At 40.6% G+C, this 16,690-nt stretch overlaps 1 protein-coding gene across 1 annotated transcript; it reads left to right on the top strand.

The window, feature by feature from the left end:
* The first annotated feature begins 4,366 nt into the window (after window positions 1–4,366).
* Window positions 4,367–5,148, top strand: LOC102803023 (uncharacterized). Its single transcript, XM_006820833.3, has 2 exons — window positions 4,367–4,459; window positions 4,668–5,148. The coding sequence occupies exons 1-2, from the start codon at window positions 4,368–4,370 to the stop codon at window positions 5,020–5,022; spliced, it is 447 nt and encodes a 148-aa protein (XP_006820896.3). The 5' UTR covers window position 4,367; the 3' UTR covers window positions 5,023–5,148.
* Window positions 5,149–16,690: the final 11,542 nt, after the last annotated feature.

Below are 16,690 nucleotides of genomic sequence, written 5' to 3'. Positions count from 1 at the left end.
CCACAAACAATAAATGAAAAATAAGGTCAATGACCTGGCGTGTGTGACCTGTTTACCACATTTTGCGTTACTGTGAAGGGGATGCCCTGAATCCAAATACCAATGTCATTGATGATTGAAGCTTTCTTAAAAACAGTGAATATATTTTGTTTTAAATACAAACGTGTGTCTTAAAGGGACACTTCCAGTTAAGCCTAATCTCAAAGCAAATTTACTTTCTGGATTACAATTATAACAAAAGTAGATTAACTTTGCAAACAAGATAAACAATAGTGTCCCATGATTCTTCGGTGCAATTCCTGGGCTTGGAAGTTTCCCCTTTAAGTCCATGTCGTGTATTTGGGTTTAATGGTGAACTCCGCACAGTTCGATGCGTGTTACTTATCATCACTGCACAAAGCAGCTTTGCATAGAACTCATTTGCATATTCGAATATGTTCGAACTACAAGACCCTGTCGGTTAACAAAGTTATGCGTAAGTCACTCGGTTACTTTAATCACTTTATTAAGAGGTTTCACGCCCTGACTCTAAATAAAATGTTCAGTTATGTATACAAAATATACATGACTTGCGTTAGAAAATTACAATCCTTTCCTACATGCCAAAGCACTAGTTTCTACTATAAATGACTAACTTTATAAACTTACTAGAACCTGTGTGTTCTATTGCTGTTAGACGCGCAAAATCGAACCCGTTCAAGCCAGAATTAGTATTGATATATTCACCAGAATACAAGATGAACGGAAATGTTAGGAAACTTTTTTTCCGTTAAATTAGTCTTTAACGTTTCTTTCCCAACTATATACGATAACAGAACGTTTTTTCTTCCAAGTTTTAGTGTATCACGTGCGCCATTTCACTACAGTAACATTACCTTGCAAAACATAGTCCGCGATAAAATGGTTCGTATTTGCGTTTTTACTGAGGTCTGACATTAATAAATAGTTCGGATGTCACATACGTTTTTTCCCCACTTTTTGTAGTACGTTTTCAGATCTAACAGGTACAAGAATGGCCGTGCGTAGTGAGGTGATTGACCACAAAATTGAAGGCTGCCTGTGGCAGAGGCACTATTGCGTAAAGCGCAAAGGCCTCTGGGAAGGAGATTGAGCTGCTTTGTGCAGTGATGATAAGTAACGCGCATCGAACTGTACGGAGTTCGATATGACGCCTTACTAGCCGATTTTGACTAAAATTCCGCTCCGCCGCCTCTTTACAACAGTATTCATACGCGGAACTTGATGTTGCTTTTTACAATTTGGGTTGCCTTTGAATCACATATTTTAGTGAAATATTGTTTATAGAGTGAAATATTATTGTCGTACATAATTCAATCTTTGAAACAACAGAAACTAACACATAATAACGATAATCAAATTTGTGTTTGAAGTTCGAAAGTAGTTGCGTTATTTCCGGTTTCAACTAGTTCGAAAATAGAACGTCCTTGAGCGCAATAAAATCACGCGTAGAACTCCGTCCGAACCAGACTCTGGCAGTGTAAACTTATTGCAATTTGCGCAATTTGGGCCCAGTTTGTTCTTACAAGTTTTCTAAGTTTCATTTATCATTATTTAGTAAACAGGTCTCTGGAACGATTAAATATATCCGTAAAATACGTGCCAATCGACGATTGACTTCGAAACGTTCGAAATTTCGTACAAACTCCCGGCACACCTTGTGCGATATGGTGTAGAAGACGCCGAACTGCAGCGTCAATGCGGTAACTAGTAACGGTTCTGGCATTGTGATTGGTACATCACTTTCTCGTTGCTTGTTCCATTTCCCTTAGTTACCTGACGTCAGCGCTTAAGCTCGTGGCCGTTCAGGGGTTTCCTTTTGCTTTCGAAAGTTGGGAGAATAAAAAGAATTGTTTCTTTTGTTATAAATTTGCACAGAACATATCAAATCTGTAAATCTAAGCAGGCAATATGTATGAGCATGGCTTTATTGTAGCATTACAGACACGTTTACGCAAAACGGAACTTGGAATGTTTTCAAATTACGTCACCCAGTCGCGTTCCTTCCGGCCCTAAAACCGGCCCAAATGGAACAATCCTCGGGGGCGGACATCCGGGCATTTTCTAAAGCCTGGCAACCCTCGCGGTGAAAACAAAGACCCAAAACCCGCAGAAAACGGTACTTTGCGATGGTTGTTGAGAGTCCCCTGAACAGTGTAACAAGATTAACCCTACGTGTGTAACGTATATAAATTTGGTTGTTCAGGATTACTTCAAAGTTGAGTTTGTGTTGTTTTTTCGAGTTTTCACCGGCTCTACCGGCGTTCCACAGCAGCGCGAACAAAGCCCGTAGAAATACGTGGTACAGTGGTGCGCGGCTTAGCAACGTAGAACGTCCGTGACGTAGCTCCGCCCCCGAGGATACGGCGATTACTAGTTAGTTACCTGCGTCCCGTTGTGTCGTCACCGGAAGCGCTGTCCCAGCACAAACCTGTGTCATATGACGCCTTACTGCAGCGTCAATGACCTGCGTCCTACCTGCTATTCGCAAAGGACGCCGGGAACCAGCGAACAAGCCAGAGCGAACATTTGAACGTAACGAGAACGCTAGAGGGCGCAAATCTATTCCAGTCCGCGCGTTTCGTTGTTCGCAAAAGAACAATCGTCGTCGCTAAGCAGGTCACAATAGAACATTGTCAAATTTCAAACAGTGAAGTTTTATGCACGTAGCATATGTACGTGTCTTGTCATAATTATTATCTTGGAAAAGTGACATTTGGGCACACACGTTAGTCTTCGATTTTGACCAAAAGTTTGTGATTACGACATGGACATGTTTTTCAATGACGAGTGTCATGAGTACTACTGGCCAGATCAAATTGATATGTCGTTACCGTACTCAACACAAAGTCAACAGATTTGTGATCCACGATGTCTGGTAAGAATATTTGTTCTACAATTCACTTTCTATTTTTAATAATGTTCGTTGAGATACGACATTTGTCTCCTAGGATTTTTAATATGCTATTGTATTAACGATTTCGTGCACTAATATTTGATTTTCTCTTTAATTTCCAAATTTTATTTATTATCATGACGACCGCCTGGCGCGATAAGATATATGGAAAACCGAAAAACACCAAGACCCCCTCCCCCTCAAAAAATATACAAATAAACAAAAACTCTATAAAATATGGATACAAAAAATGTTGGGGTCATTGTTCATATCGAGTTTGTTTTAGCGATATAATATTTTGTTCACAGATGACATTTGGTCAACATAACCCAGTGACAGTCAGCAACAATCCGATGTTATATGAAACACGTAAGCGTCGTTGTCAAGAAAACCAAGGACAGAAGACGTCGCATCCACCTTCAAAGATGTATATAAATAATGACGGGGAGAAATTCTTCAATGCTCCTCGCCAAAAACCAAAGGTGAGAAATTGTTATGACATTAGAGAACAGATAACATATCGCACATATTGAGATCTCGTGACGACCCGATTAAAACCAATCGAACATACATAAATAGCTAACATACCGTAGTACGTATATAATCCAGTTACGTAATAAAATAACTTACTTTGATACACTATTCAGGATTCAGCATGGCAATGTGATCCCGATATAACCCAAGTATACGCACAGCTGACTTCTGAAGAACAAGCCACTTTTAATCCTATAGATGTAGTCGGTGGTTGGCAAGATGGCCAGTATGTACACACATATGTACCAAAGACAAGTCAACTAAGACAATTTTGCGAAATCTATCTTTCTTCACATCAATATTATATAGGGTATGTAACATTTATTATCAACCATCATTTACGTACCTATTATCATTATCAAGGTGATCCTGAGATGACCCCATGATTCCCATTGTTTGCGTTAGTCTCATAAATCAACCTTTTAGAAAGTTTGATCTCGGGTTCAGCAGTAATTTTAACAATTCCTTTCTCAGATCGAGAGCTGACACACCGGAGCCAGAGTTGGTAGACTTTCAAGAACCTTCAGAATCTTGTGGAACTGATAAAAATGAAATCTTTGACAATCAAATTCCATTTATTGAATATGACGAAGATTGTGATTACTGCTGGCCACCACTGGAAGTACCAAATAGTTGCCATGGAGACATGGAAATAGAAAGTCAGGTAAAATATATTGTTTATGTGCCATATTAAATTTTCAAATAATTTGAATTATATTGTTTTATGACAATCTATGTCTAAACACATCGAAATACACATGATTGGAATTATTTTGACAATAAACATCAATACACAAAAACGTCCATGGAGCTGGGTCAGTGTGGATCACGTGATAGTCAACTAATTTGATGTCATGTGTTCGTTTTATTATAGAATGTTGCATGGCAAAGTGAAAGCCACGTCATCGATAACCACGCAATGCGGGAGGAATGGACTTACCGTGGCCATTTATTAGAATGTTGGTTAAACGGAGTCGAACGAAACGAGATGTGCCTTAAATCTATTAATTGGTAGGTTTGACAACATGCACTGACACCGAGTCTAAATAAATGATATTTTAACATTTTATAATGTTTTATTTGTAGTTCATTTTTGCGCAATAATTTGGACAGCGTTTACATTCATGTATTATTAGACGTCAATATTGACTGCTGTCCCATGATCGATAGTTTATAACTGTCACATATGTGTCACGTGATTATTCGTCTCTTTCTTCAGCCCAAGTGATGTCATCGCTTCATCCCAGACATGGTTTTTAGATTATATTAATGACGTAACGACAAGATCAGATCTATATAAGGTAACATCACCGTCTGTATATGCAAATGATAAGAATATACTCGAATCTTGTTGTTGCCTAGCAACACTGAGAGAACAACCTGGATCCGTTGAGTTTGAATTTGGCGAATTTGAAGAGATGGAGACGAATGAACGCCGACCATGTCCGTATTGTGGTAAAGAAGAGAACACGACGACTACGATTACCCCTGAACTACAAAGTTGTGAATCAGAAAGAATAAACGACTTGTGGGATGACAGTACCTGGAAATGGATGAAACGGGGAATTGGATGATTTTTTAATTGAACAATAAATGCGAGATGAATATACGATGATTATATCAAAAACACAGTATTTACATTTATCAACATGTAATTATGTATATGAGAAATAAATTGCAAATATGCCGTCATTCTAGGGTATTCTAACTGATCAAGTTGTGAACTGTGTTAGGGTAATGACTTCTTTATCTATTGACCTACATCTATACTCGCAGTTTATCCTAGCGAAAGAAAACATGTACTAGGGGATACAAATCATGATATGCGAGGCAATACGCACGTAGCAGCCTTCCTTGCAGCATTTGAATAAGACGACTATTATTTATCTATGTTATAGAATGCAAAGGGTGATAGTTTAGGGTCGGCCATCGGAAATCATGGGGTTGGCTGGAAAATTTGTTAAAAAAGTAAGGTAGACACCAAAAATTCATCAAGGTGTTGCAGAAACAAATGTTGGCAAATTCAGGAAATAAAATATGTACAGACAAGACACCGGGGAAACAAATGCACTCCATACTCTCTACCAGCCACCCTCCATGATTCAAATGTTTGACTTCATTCGTGACCATATGATGGGTGAATAATTACATTTACAGAGGCTTCATAATAATGAACAGCAGTGAGTGCATCATCACGCGACTGCCTGTAACGAGAATTATTATTTGGTGTCTGGCATTTACGTGTTCCTATTGTATAAACAGATTAGTATTGATCGAAAACTTGATGATTCTCAACTCTTCACTTCAAATGCAAATTCGACTGTTACATCCGGGCACTTCACTGGGTCGGTGGCCCACTCAATGAATGCACTCAGCGCTGATATATTGTTGTTGTTGTTTTATTTGTGAGGGTTGATAACAATTTGTTTTGAAGGTTTAACCTTTGCCTTGTTCAATATTATGTGTACGCCCGTATTGTGATTCGTGTACTATGCACTCTATCTAGGACATTCTAAGTGTGTGAGGGTAATGACACCATTATTCATTGACCCACACCTACGCAAACATTGTATCCTAGCGGGAAAAAACACACTAGGGAATACAAATCATGATTTAGTGTTACGTGTACGCCAGTGCGATGCAAGCAATGTTCGACAGAGTACATTCTGCTTTACACTGGTAATCAATGTTATTACTGACATCTCTATATCACTACAGTGGACGGCACACACCTGTTGTCATTATACACGTTTTATAAATATAACATGTTTAAACTTTAAATGGCCGTTGGAATTTAAGTTGACCAATCTTTGAAGTGTTCTGACGTCATGGCGAGTATAAATTATTCACAGATTATTGTTATATTGCGAATTTCGCAACATGAATCCAATTTCAAAAATAAAAGCACACACAAACTATATCATTCGTAGGTTTTGACCAACATGATATCCATATCACGGTTCACACTGTCTCCATTTCGTCGTTGGTGGTGTGCCTTCCCACGCAAGCAATAGAACCAAACGGGAATGATTACTGAGAAATAATTGTAAACTCATAGTTGCTGTTGACATAGGGAGTAAAGTATACAAATAACACCGAATAAAACGAGACCAAAACAAACCGCAAAAACAAAGCTGATCAAAGAAGAACACTTGAAAATCAATATTGCTGTCAGTTGGCCATTTTGAATCAAATCACAGCACCAAATATTGTGTAGCAATGATTCATCATAATCACACCAAGTTTGAATAAAATCGATCAAGGCATCCTTGAAAAATGTACTTGTTTTTTTATGTTGATGACTAATATATGACTTGTCTTTGACTTGTTCAACTTATGTCCAGACATGTTCCGGAAAGATACTTGGACTGCGCATGCCCGGCGTTCGACATGCAGTTACATATACCATATTTGCAAGTTGTATACCAAATGTATCAAGTTGTAATCTATTCGAGGAAACTCGGATATCAAAGGGAAAATTAGCTAATTAACATATGCAGATTAATTCCAAAGGAACATTAAACGACACATACCGTAAATTTAAATGCATTTGTAAAAATAATTACAAATATACACAGGGAACCTGCAGAATTTGGATAGTTCTACTAAAATCTAATCAGGTCAAAAGTTCGTCATAAATATATACCAAATTAGAATATAAATAGTTTGCGAGGTTCGCTGACAGTAAAATTTAAAAATAAATTTAAATATTGTTTCTAAAGCCTAAAAAAAGTAAATAGTTTATTGAAATTAAAAACAGTCACGGTGATCATTGTTTTATTAGTGACCCGTTGATTCGTGATAACCCGATCTGTACACAGCCTGTAGTTGCAATTGTTGATAACAATTGACCGTTTGAACTTAGATCATCCAAGGAAGGTACTAACGTTAGTACCTTCCATGGATCATCATACCCTTTATACATTGTAGTTGTTTCAATGTCATTGTACATTTCGCGGTTTACACGAGGCGGCGGAAAAGTGCGCCCTCTTGCTTTATTTTTACGGCGTGTGGTGGCGCTGTGTACGTTTCATGATTCGGTAAATTAAAAATCATGACCGGGCCTTAATATAACAATTTTATATGCTGCTATTGTTATTTAAAAATATTGATATTATGAAATGTTTGATAATCGACAACCTCAACCTGACCCGAATCCCGCGTTTTGATAGTGCCGATAAATATTAACGACTTAGCTCACCTATGTTCAATAAGAAAGAAAGAGGATTTTTAAAAGCGGGCGGTCGTAGTCACCATGTCACATGATGAGCTTTTAAGGCAATCACACTTACATATATTAATTTGAGTGGGCTCTTTGTGGTTTACCGGGTGTCTTCCCCGGGCTCTTTGTAGTTTACAGGGTGTCTTCCCTGGGCTCTTTGTGGTTTGCCGGGTGTCTTCCCTGGGCTCTTTGTGGTTTGCCGGGTGTCTTCCCTGGGCTCTTTGTGGTTTACCGGGTGTCTTCTCTGGGCTCTTTGTAGTTTACAGGGTGTCTTCCCTGGGCTCTTTGTGGTTTACCGGGTGTCTTCCCTGGGTTCTTTGTGGTTTACCGGGTATCTTCCCTGGGCTCTTTGTGGTTTACCGGATGTCTTCCCTGGACTCTTTGTGGTTTACTGGGAGGAAGAAAAATGTATGTTAAAAATTGTGAGCGGCAAGTTTTTTTTCCTTTTTGTAGACGAAATCATTTACCTACCAAACAGAATCGACTAACAGATAATCTAATTGTTATCTTGTCGTATACGATTTGTTTACCACTTCCGTGTCACTGAGAATGTTCTAGAACCGTACTGTGTCTGGGTGGAATATTCTATATTTTTTAGAAAATGGTTGAATAGGTAATAGACACTGTAGGAGGCAATAGAAGGTAATGGAACATTCTAGAAATTTGTAGTAAGTTCCAGACTCATTATGTATGCTGATGTAATGGTCTATTTATAGACAGTGTGGGTATATATAGGGGAGTTGTTCAGCACTGAGATCAGATCGGAGATCTCGTTGAATTGTATTCTTGTTTAAGTATCTAGTTATTGGAGTAGTGGAATTTTACCGCGTTATTTTACTTGATGTTTGCAGAGTATAACAATACCAGTACTAGTTGAAACCTCATCTGTTGGCTCCGTGTTCGTATTTTATCATCGCCGCCGTCTTTCTGTTACTGTTGCCATTTTGGTATTTGAACCATCACACCTGTACTTTACCAATTACGGTAATATTACGTTGCGTGTGACATATCTATAACCTGTTTCATTTGTCATTTGTCGTACCATTGAACCCGTACACTAAAAGGATAGTGTTTGAGTCAAACTGATAACACCTGCACACACTGTAATATAATATAATATGTCAAATATGGTAGTAGGTGATTACCTCAATCATGCAATAAACCAGACATTGCTGGCGATGTCACTAAAATAGTACTATTAATGACGGGTTATCGTCTGAAATCCCTGGTTCCGCCTCAAAAGAAAAAGAAACGTATTCGACGGGGCACACATTTTGCAGGTTTCATCGATAGAGGGCGCTATATAATAGCTAAATATGTGAAAAAAGTTCAACTCGCAATGTTGACACGCCAACCAGAAACAATTTATTTCCTAAACCGAGTTTTGGATTACTTAATAAAAACAAACACACGGGTTAGTTTTCCAGTGTACCATAGGCATTAGCATAGAATCTCGTGTTATTAACATTCCTCGCATTACAGCGCACTTTAGAAAATTTTACCGTAGAAAAGATTTAATGCGTGCATGATAGGTTTACGTATCTCATTCTAGCATCAGACTAGGTCCAGGAGGCTTGTTTTTCATGCATTATTTCAGTTCAACATAGAATGATATGTATGTCTATGGGTCTATGGAAAGAAATACTAGTATATACTGTTTGCGAGGACGGGCGATGAGGAATTCGTGGAGGATGTTTGTTTGGAAAACAAACTGAAGGAACGGGAAATAAGATTACGCGAAATCTAATTCAAAAATACTAATGAGGGGAGTGCTTTTCCAAAATCCGAATGCCTATCATTTTGAATTTATTGCGCATGCTCATAAGATAATATCACGTGATTTTCTTTTGTGAATTCACTTATACTTTAAATATGAGTGTTGGTACATGTTTTTTGTACATAATGTAACCCTAGCAACTGGAATATTCACTCCTACTTGACTTCTCGTCCAAGAATTGATTTACCATCCCCAAATTGATTCCCTGTCACCAACTTGGTTTCCCGTGCCAAACGGGACTCCTCATTCTCAACTTATTCCTCGTCCCCAACTTGATTCCTCACCCCAACTTGACTCCTCATTCTTAACTTGATTCCTCATCCCCAACTTGATTCCTCATCCCCAAATTGATTCCTCGTCACCAACTTGGTTTCCCGTGCGAAATTGGACTCCTCATTCCCAACTTGATCCCTTATCGCCAACTTCATTCCTCTCCCCACTTGATCTTCATTCCCAACTTGATTCCTCATCCCAACGTAATTCCTCATCCCCAACTTGATTCCTCATCGCCAACGTGATTCCCCATTCCATACTTGATTCCTCATCCCCCAACTTGATTCCTCATCGCCAACGTGATTCCCCATTCCCAACTTGATTCCTCATCCCAAACTTGATTCCTCAACCCAAACTTGATTCCTCATTCCCAACTTGATTCCTCATCCCCAACTTGATTCCGCATCCCCAACTTGATTCCTCATCCCCAACTTGATTCCTCATCCCCAACTTGATTCCTCATCCCCAACTTGATTCCTCATCCCCAACTTGATTCCTCACCCATAACTTGAATCCGCATCCCCAAATTGATTCCTCATTCCCAACTTGATTCCTCATCCCCAACTTGATTCCTCATCCATAACTTGAATCCGCATCCCCAACTTGATTCCTCAAGTCCCCAACTTGATTCCTTATCCCCAACTTGATTCCTCATCCCCAACTTGATTCCTCGTCCCCAACTTGATTCGGTATCCCCAATTTGATTCCTCATCCCCAACTTGATTCCGCATCCCCAACTTGATTCCTCATCCCCAACTTGATTCCTCATTCCCAACTTGATTCTTCATCCCCAACTTGATTCCTCATCCCCAACTTGATTCCTCATCCCCAACTTGATTCCTCATCCCCAACTTGATTCGGTATCCCCAACTTGATTCCTCATCCCAAATTGATTCCTCACCCCAACTTGATTCCTCATCCCTATTTGATTTCTCATCCCAAACTTGATTCTTCATTCCCAACCTGATTCCTCATCGCCAACGTGATTTCTCATCCCCCAATTTGATTCCTCGATCCCAATTTGATTCCTCTCCCCACTTGATCTTCATTCCCAACTTGATTCCTCATCCCAACGTAATTCCTCATCCCCAACTTGATTCCTCATCCCTACTTGATTTCTCATCCCCCAACTTGATTCCTCATCGCCAACGTGATTCCCCATTCCCAACTTGATTCCGCATCCCCAACTTGATTCCTCATCCCCAACATGATTCCTCATCCCCAACTTGATTCCTCATCCCCAATTTGATTCCTCATCCCCAACTTGATTCCTCACCCATAACTTGAATCCGCATCCCCAACTTGATTCCTCATCCCCAACTTGATTCCTCATCCCCAACTTGATTCCTCATCCTTAACTTGAGTCCGCATCCCCAACTTGATTCCTCAAGTCCCCAACTTGATTCCTCATCCCCAACTTGATTCCTCATCCCCAACTTGATTCCTCATCCCCAACTTGATTCGGTATCCCCAATTTGATTCCTCATCCCCAACTTGATTCCGCATCCCCAACTTGATTCCTCATCGACAACGTGATTCCTCATCCCCAACTTGATTCCTCATCCCAAATTTGATTCCTCATCCCCAACTTGATTCCTCATCCCCAACTTGAATCCTCATTCCCAAGTTGATTCCTCATAGCCAACGTGATTCCTCATCCCCAACTTGATTCCTCATCCCCAACTTGATTCCGCATCCCCAACTTGATTCCCCGTCCCCAACTTGATTCTTTATCCCAACTTGATTCCTCATCCCAAATTGATTCCTCTCCCCCAACTTGATTCCTCATCCCTACTTGATTCCTCATCCCCAACTTGATTCCACATCACCAACTTGATTCCTCATCCCCAACTTGATTCCTCATCCCCAACTTGATTCTGCATCCCCAACTTGATGCCGTATTCCCAACTTGATTCCTCATCCCCAACTTGATTCCTCATCGCCAACTTGATTCCTCACCCCCAACTTGATTGCTCATCCCCAACTTGATTCCTCATCCCAAACTTGATTCGTCATTCCCAACTTGATTCCCCATCGCCAACGTGATTCCTCACCCCAACTTGATTCCACATCCCCAACTTGATTCCTCATCCCTAACCTGATTCCTCATCCCCAACTTGATTCCGCATCCCCAACTTGATTCCGCATCCCCAACTTGATTCCTCATCCCCAACTTGATTCCTCATCCCCAACTTGATTCCGTATCCCCAACTTGATTCCTCATCTCCAACTTGATTCCTCACCCCAACTTGATTCCTCATTCCTACTTGATTTCCCATCCCCCAACTTGATTTCTCATCCACAACTTGATTCCTCATTCCCAACTTGATTCCGCATCCCCAACGTGATGCCGCATCCCCAACTTGATTCCTCATCCCCAACTTGATTCTTCACCCCCAACTTGATTGCTCATCCCCAACTTTACTCCTCATCCCAAACTTGATTCCTCATCGCCAACGTGATTCCTCATCCCCAACATGATTCCTCATCCCCAACTTGATTCCTCATCCCCCGACTTAATTTCTCATCCCCCAACATGATTTCTCATCCAAAACTTGATTCCTCATTCCCAACTTGATTCCGCATCCCCAACTTGATTCCTCATTCTTAACTTGATTCCTCATCCCCAACTTGATTCCTCATCCCCAAATTGATTCCTCGTCACCAACTTGGTTTCCCGTGCGAAATTGGACTCCTCATTCTCAACTTGATCCCTTATCGCCAACTTGATTCCTCTCCCCTCTTGATCTTCATTCCCAACTTGATTCCTCATCCCAACGTAATTCCTCATCCCCAACTTGATTCCTCATCGCCAACGTGATTCCCCATTCCATACTTGATTCCTCATCCCCCAACTTGATTCCTCATCGCCAACGTGATTCCCCATTCCCAACTTGATTCCTCATCCCAAACTTGATTCCTCAACCCAAACTTGATTCCTCATTCCCAACTTGATTCCTCATCCCAACGTAATTCCTCATCCCCAACTTGATTCCTCATCCCTACTTGATTTCTCATCCCCCAACTTGATTCCTCATCGCCAACGTGATTCCCCATTCCCAACTTGATTCCTCATCCCAAACTTGATTCCTCATCCCAAACTTGATTCCTCATTTCCAACTTGATTCCTCATCCCCAACTTGATTCCGCATCCCCAACTTGATTCCTCATCCCCAACATGATTCCTCATCCCCAACTTGATTCCTCATCCCCAACTTGATTCCTCATCCCCAACTTGATTCCTCACCCATAACTTGAATCCGCATCCCCAACTTGATTCCTCATCCCCAATTTGATTCCTCATCCCCAACTTGATTCCTCATCCCCAACTTGATTCCTCATCCCTACTGGATTTCTCATCCCAAACTTGATTCCTCATTCCCAACTTGATTCCTCATCGCCAACGTGATTCCTCATCCCCAACTTGATTCCGCATCCCCAACTTGATTCCCCATCCCCAACTTGATTCCTCACCCCCAACTTGATTGCTCATCCCCAACTTGATTCCTCATCCCAAACTTGATTCGTCATTCCCAACTTGATTCCCCATCGCCAACGTGATTCCTCATCCCCAACTTGATTCCTCATCCCCAACTTGATTCCTCATCCCTAACCTGATTCCTCATCCCCAACTTGATTCAGCATCCCCAACTTGATTCCTCATCCCCAACTTGATTCCACATCCCCAACTTGATTCCGCATCCCCAACTTGATTCCTCATCCCCAACTTTATTCCTCATTCCCAACTTGATTCCTCATCCCCAACTTGATTCCTCATCCCCAACTTGATTCCGTATCCCCAACTTGATTCCTCATCACCAACTTGATTCCTCACCCCCAACTTGATTCCTCATTCCTACTTGATTTCTCTTCCCCAACTTGATTTCTCATCCACAACTTGATTCCTCATTCCCAACTTGATTCCGCATCCCCAACGTGATGCCGCATCCCCAACTTGATTCCTCATCCCCAACTTGATTCCTCATCCCCAACTTGATTCCTCACCCCCAACTTGATTGCTCATCCCCAACTTGACTACTCATCCCAAACTTGATTCCTCATCGCCAACTTGATTCCTCATCCCCAACTTGATTCCTCATCCCCAACTTGATTCCCCATCCCTACTTGATTTCTCATCCCCCAACTTGATTCTTCATCGCCAACGTGATTCCTCATCCCCAACTTGATTCTTCATCCCTACTTGATTTCTCATCCGCCAACTTGATTCCTCTCCCTAACTTGATTCCTCATCCCAAACTTGATTCCTTATTCCCAACTTGATTGCTCATCCCCAACTTGATTCCTCATCCCAAACTTGATTCGTCATTCCCAACTTGATTCCCCATCGCCAACGTGATTCCTCATCCCCAACTTGATTCCTCATCCCCAACTTGATTCCTCATCCCTAACCTGATTCCTCATCCCCAACTTGATTCCGCATCCCCAACTTGATTCAGCATCCCCAACTTGATTCCTCATCCCCAACTTGATTCCACATCCCCAACTTGATTCCGCATCCCCAACTTGATTCCTCATCCCCAACTTTATTCCCCATTCCCAACTTGATTCCTCATCCCCAACTTGATTCCTCATCCCCAACTTGATTCCTCATCCCCAACTTGATTCCGTATCCCCAACTTGATTCCTCATCACCAACTTGATTCCTCGCCCCCAACTTGATTCCTCATTCCTACTTGATTTCTCTTCCCCAACTTGATTTCTCATCCACAACTTGATTCCTCATTCCCAACTTGATTCCGCATCCCCAACGTGATGCCGCATCCCCAACTTGATTCCTCATCCCCAACTTGATTCCTCATCCCCAACTTGATTCCTCACCCCCAACTTGATTGCTCATCCCCAACTTGACTCCTCATCCCAAACTTGATTCCTCATCGCCAACTTGATTCCTCATCCCCAACTTGATTCCTCATCCCGAACTTGATTCCCCATCCCTACTTGATTTCTCATCCCCCAACTTGATTCTTCATCGCCAACGTGATTCCTCATCCCCAACTTGATTCTTCATCCCTACTTGATTTCTCATCCGCCAACTTGATTCCTCTCCCTAACTTGATTCCTCATCCCAAACTTGATTCCTTATTCCCAACTTGATTCCTCATCCCCAACTTGATTCCTCATTCCCAACTTGATTCCTCATCCCCTAACTTGATTCCTCATTCCCAACTTGAGATCTCATCTCCAACTTGCTTCCGCATCCCATCTTGATTTCTCAACCCAATTTGATTCCTGATTCTCAATTTGGTTTCTCATCCTCAACTTATTATTTTTTTTATAGTTTCCAACTCTATTCTTTGGGATCTCCAACTTAGCTCCACATCCTCAACTTTATTTCCTCAGGTGTGACCAACAGTGACCTAACATAAATAACAGCTATAATACACTATATTGAAACCGATGTTATTCCTGTCAAGCGCATTATCGCCCTATAGTCGTATCGCACCGCTAAAATGCAATTAGCAATATCGCATTATAACGTAAAAGCTATAGCTTTATAATGCACACATAATAGGATTACACATTGCCTTTGAGCATCTGACTTGGTGGAGGAGGCTTGCATGTTTCGCATTTCATTATAGGATCCGATGTTAACATGCCTCGCATTATAGCGTATTTTAGGAAATTGCTCGTCATTTGATTGCTCATTCTCAACTTGATTTCCCAAATATGTGTTATACCAAATTTGTTAAAGCAATTCCATGAAAAACAAATGTCCCAAATTCTAGCAAGTTTTGTTGTTTGGTCATACATGTTATATTAAAAATATCAAGTTGAATCATTCACGAGAAAAAAATATCAAAACTTTTGGCCATTTTTGTCTACACTACGCATTTTTTTCCTGCAGCTGAGCCCGCACTATATTAGTCTACCATTAGAATTCATATCTACATATTTTATTTACGGAGAACTATCAAGAAAAATATAATGTGCCGTTAATCATCATCACCAACAACAAAACAATGAGCGTACACAAAAGTTCTCGATGTAGCAAATAAAGACTAGATATCTAATCACTTATGGGTTTCAAACACTACAAGTCATCTATGATAACACATAATGTGAAACATATAACTCAATAGTGAATTCAACGCTGTCGTACTTGTACTTTGATCACACACTTACATGTATTCAGTGACAGGGTGTCGAGATCTCGCATAATGCGTGAAAGGTGCGGATCAAACGTCTGCTACAAAAATCGAATGATTTGAATTTGAACTCGATTTTTTATACAACTTACGACGCTACGATCTTTGTGTGTCCTGTTTTTTTACTTTTGATTTCACACATAACGCGGGATCTCGCAGTGAACGGGAAATGTTCAAATGCATTTTTTTAATTGCGTATAAATGTATAAATATATAAAGGCGTAGAGGTGTGCAGTTGCGCCATACGATAATGGCTATGGGGGGGGGGGTATATCTATCTACTTTTAACAATAAAATCATCTTGATATATTTTATAAATATATATAAAACACTTTTGTTCTATCTTCATATAGGAGCAACATTAATGTAATGTACAGGACTGATTAATACAATTGATAGTTGTAAAATACACAGTTTATGTTTACAACTTTGGCAATAGCATATTAATTTATCTCCAGTTAGCTTTCCTTGAATAAATCACTTTTGGGGAAGGAATGATGTCTGTGCCTCGGTGTACTAGTAACATTGCAAGAGCACTGAGTCTGCCTTGAGCCATGCTACATCGTGTCCATAACTTCACCCGCCGAAGTGCAGAAAAAGAACGTTCACATGACTCGCTTCCGACAGGTGTTGTAAAGAATATTGTGAGAATTCTGTGGATGGCTGGGAAATAGTTGACATCACAAACAGCCAGAGATGAAGCTGCATCATTGGGCTATTGGTCAATTGGTGTATAACTGAACTTTGTTATCCACTTTTCAATTTCAATATTCAAAAATTCATCCCTTTGCAACAATTTCCCA

Source organism: Saccoglossus kowalevskii, chromosome 8 (genome assembly GCF_978046115.1).
Source record: "Saccoglossus kowalevskii chromosome 8, keSacKowa6.1, whole genome shotgun sequence".
Lineage (NCBI taxonomy): Eukaryota > Metazoa > Hemichordata > Enteropneusta > Harrimaniidae > Saccoglossus > Saccoglossus kowalevskii.
Note: the sequence above shows the minus strand (reverse complement) of the source record. Positions and strands in the feature narration are given on the sequence as shown.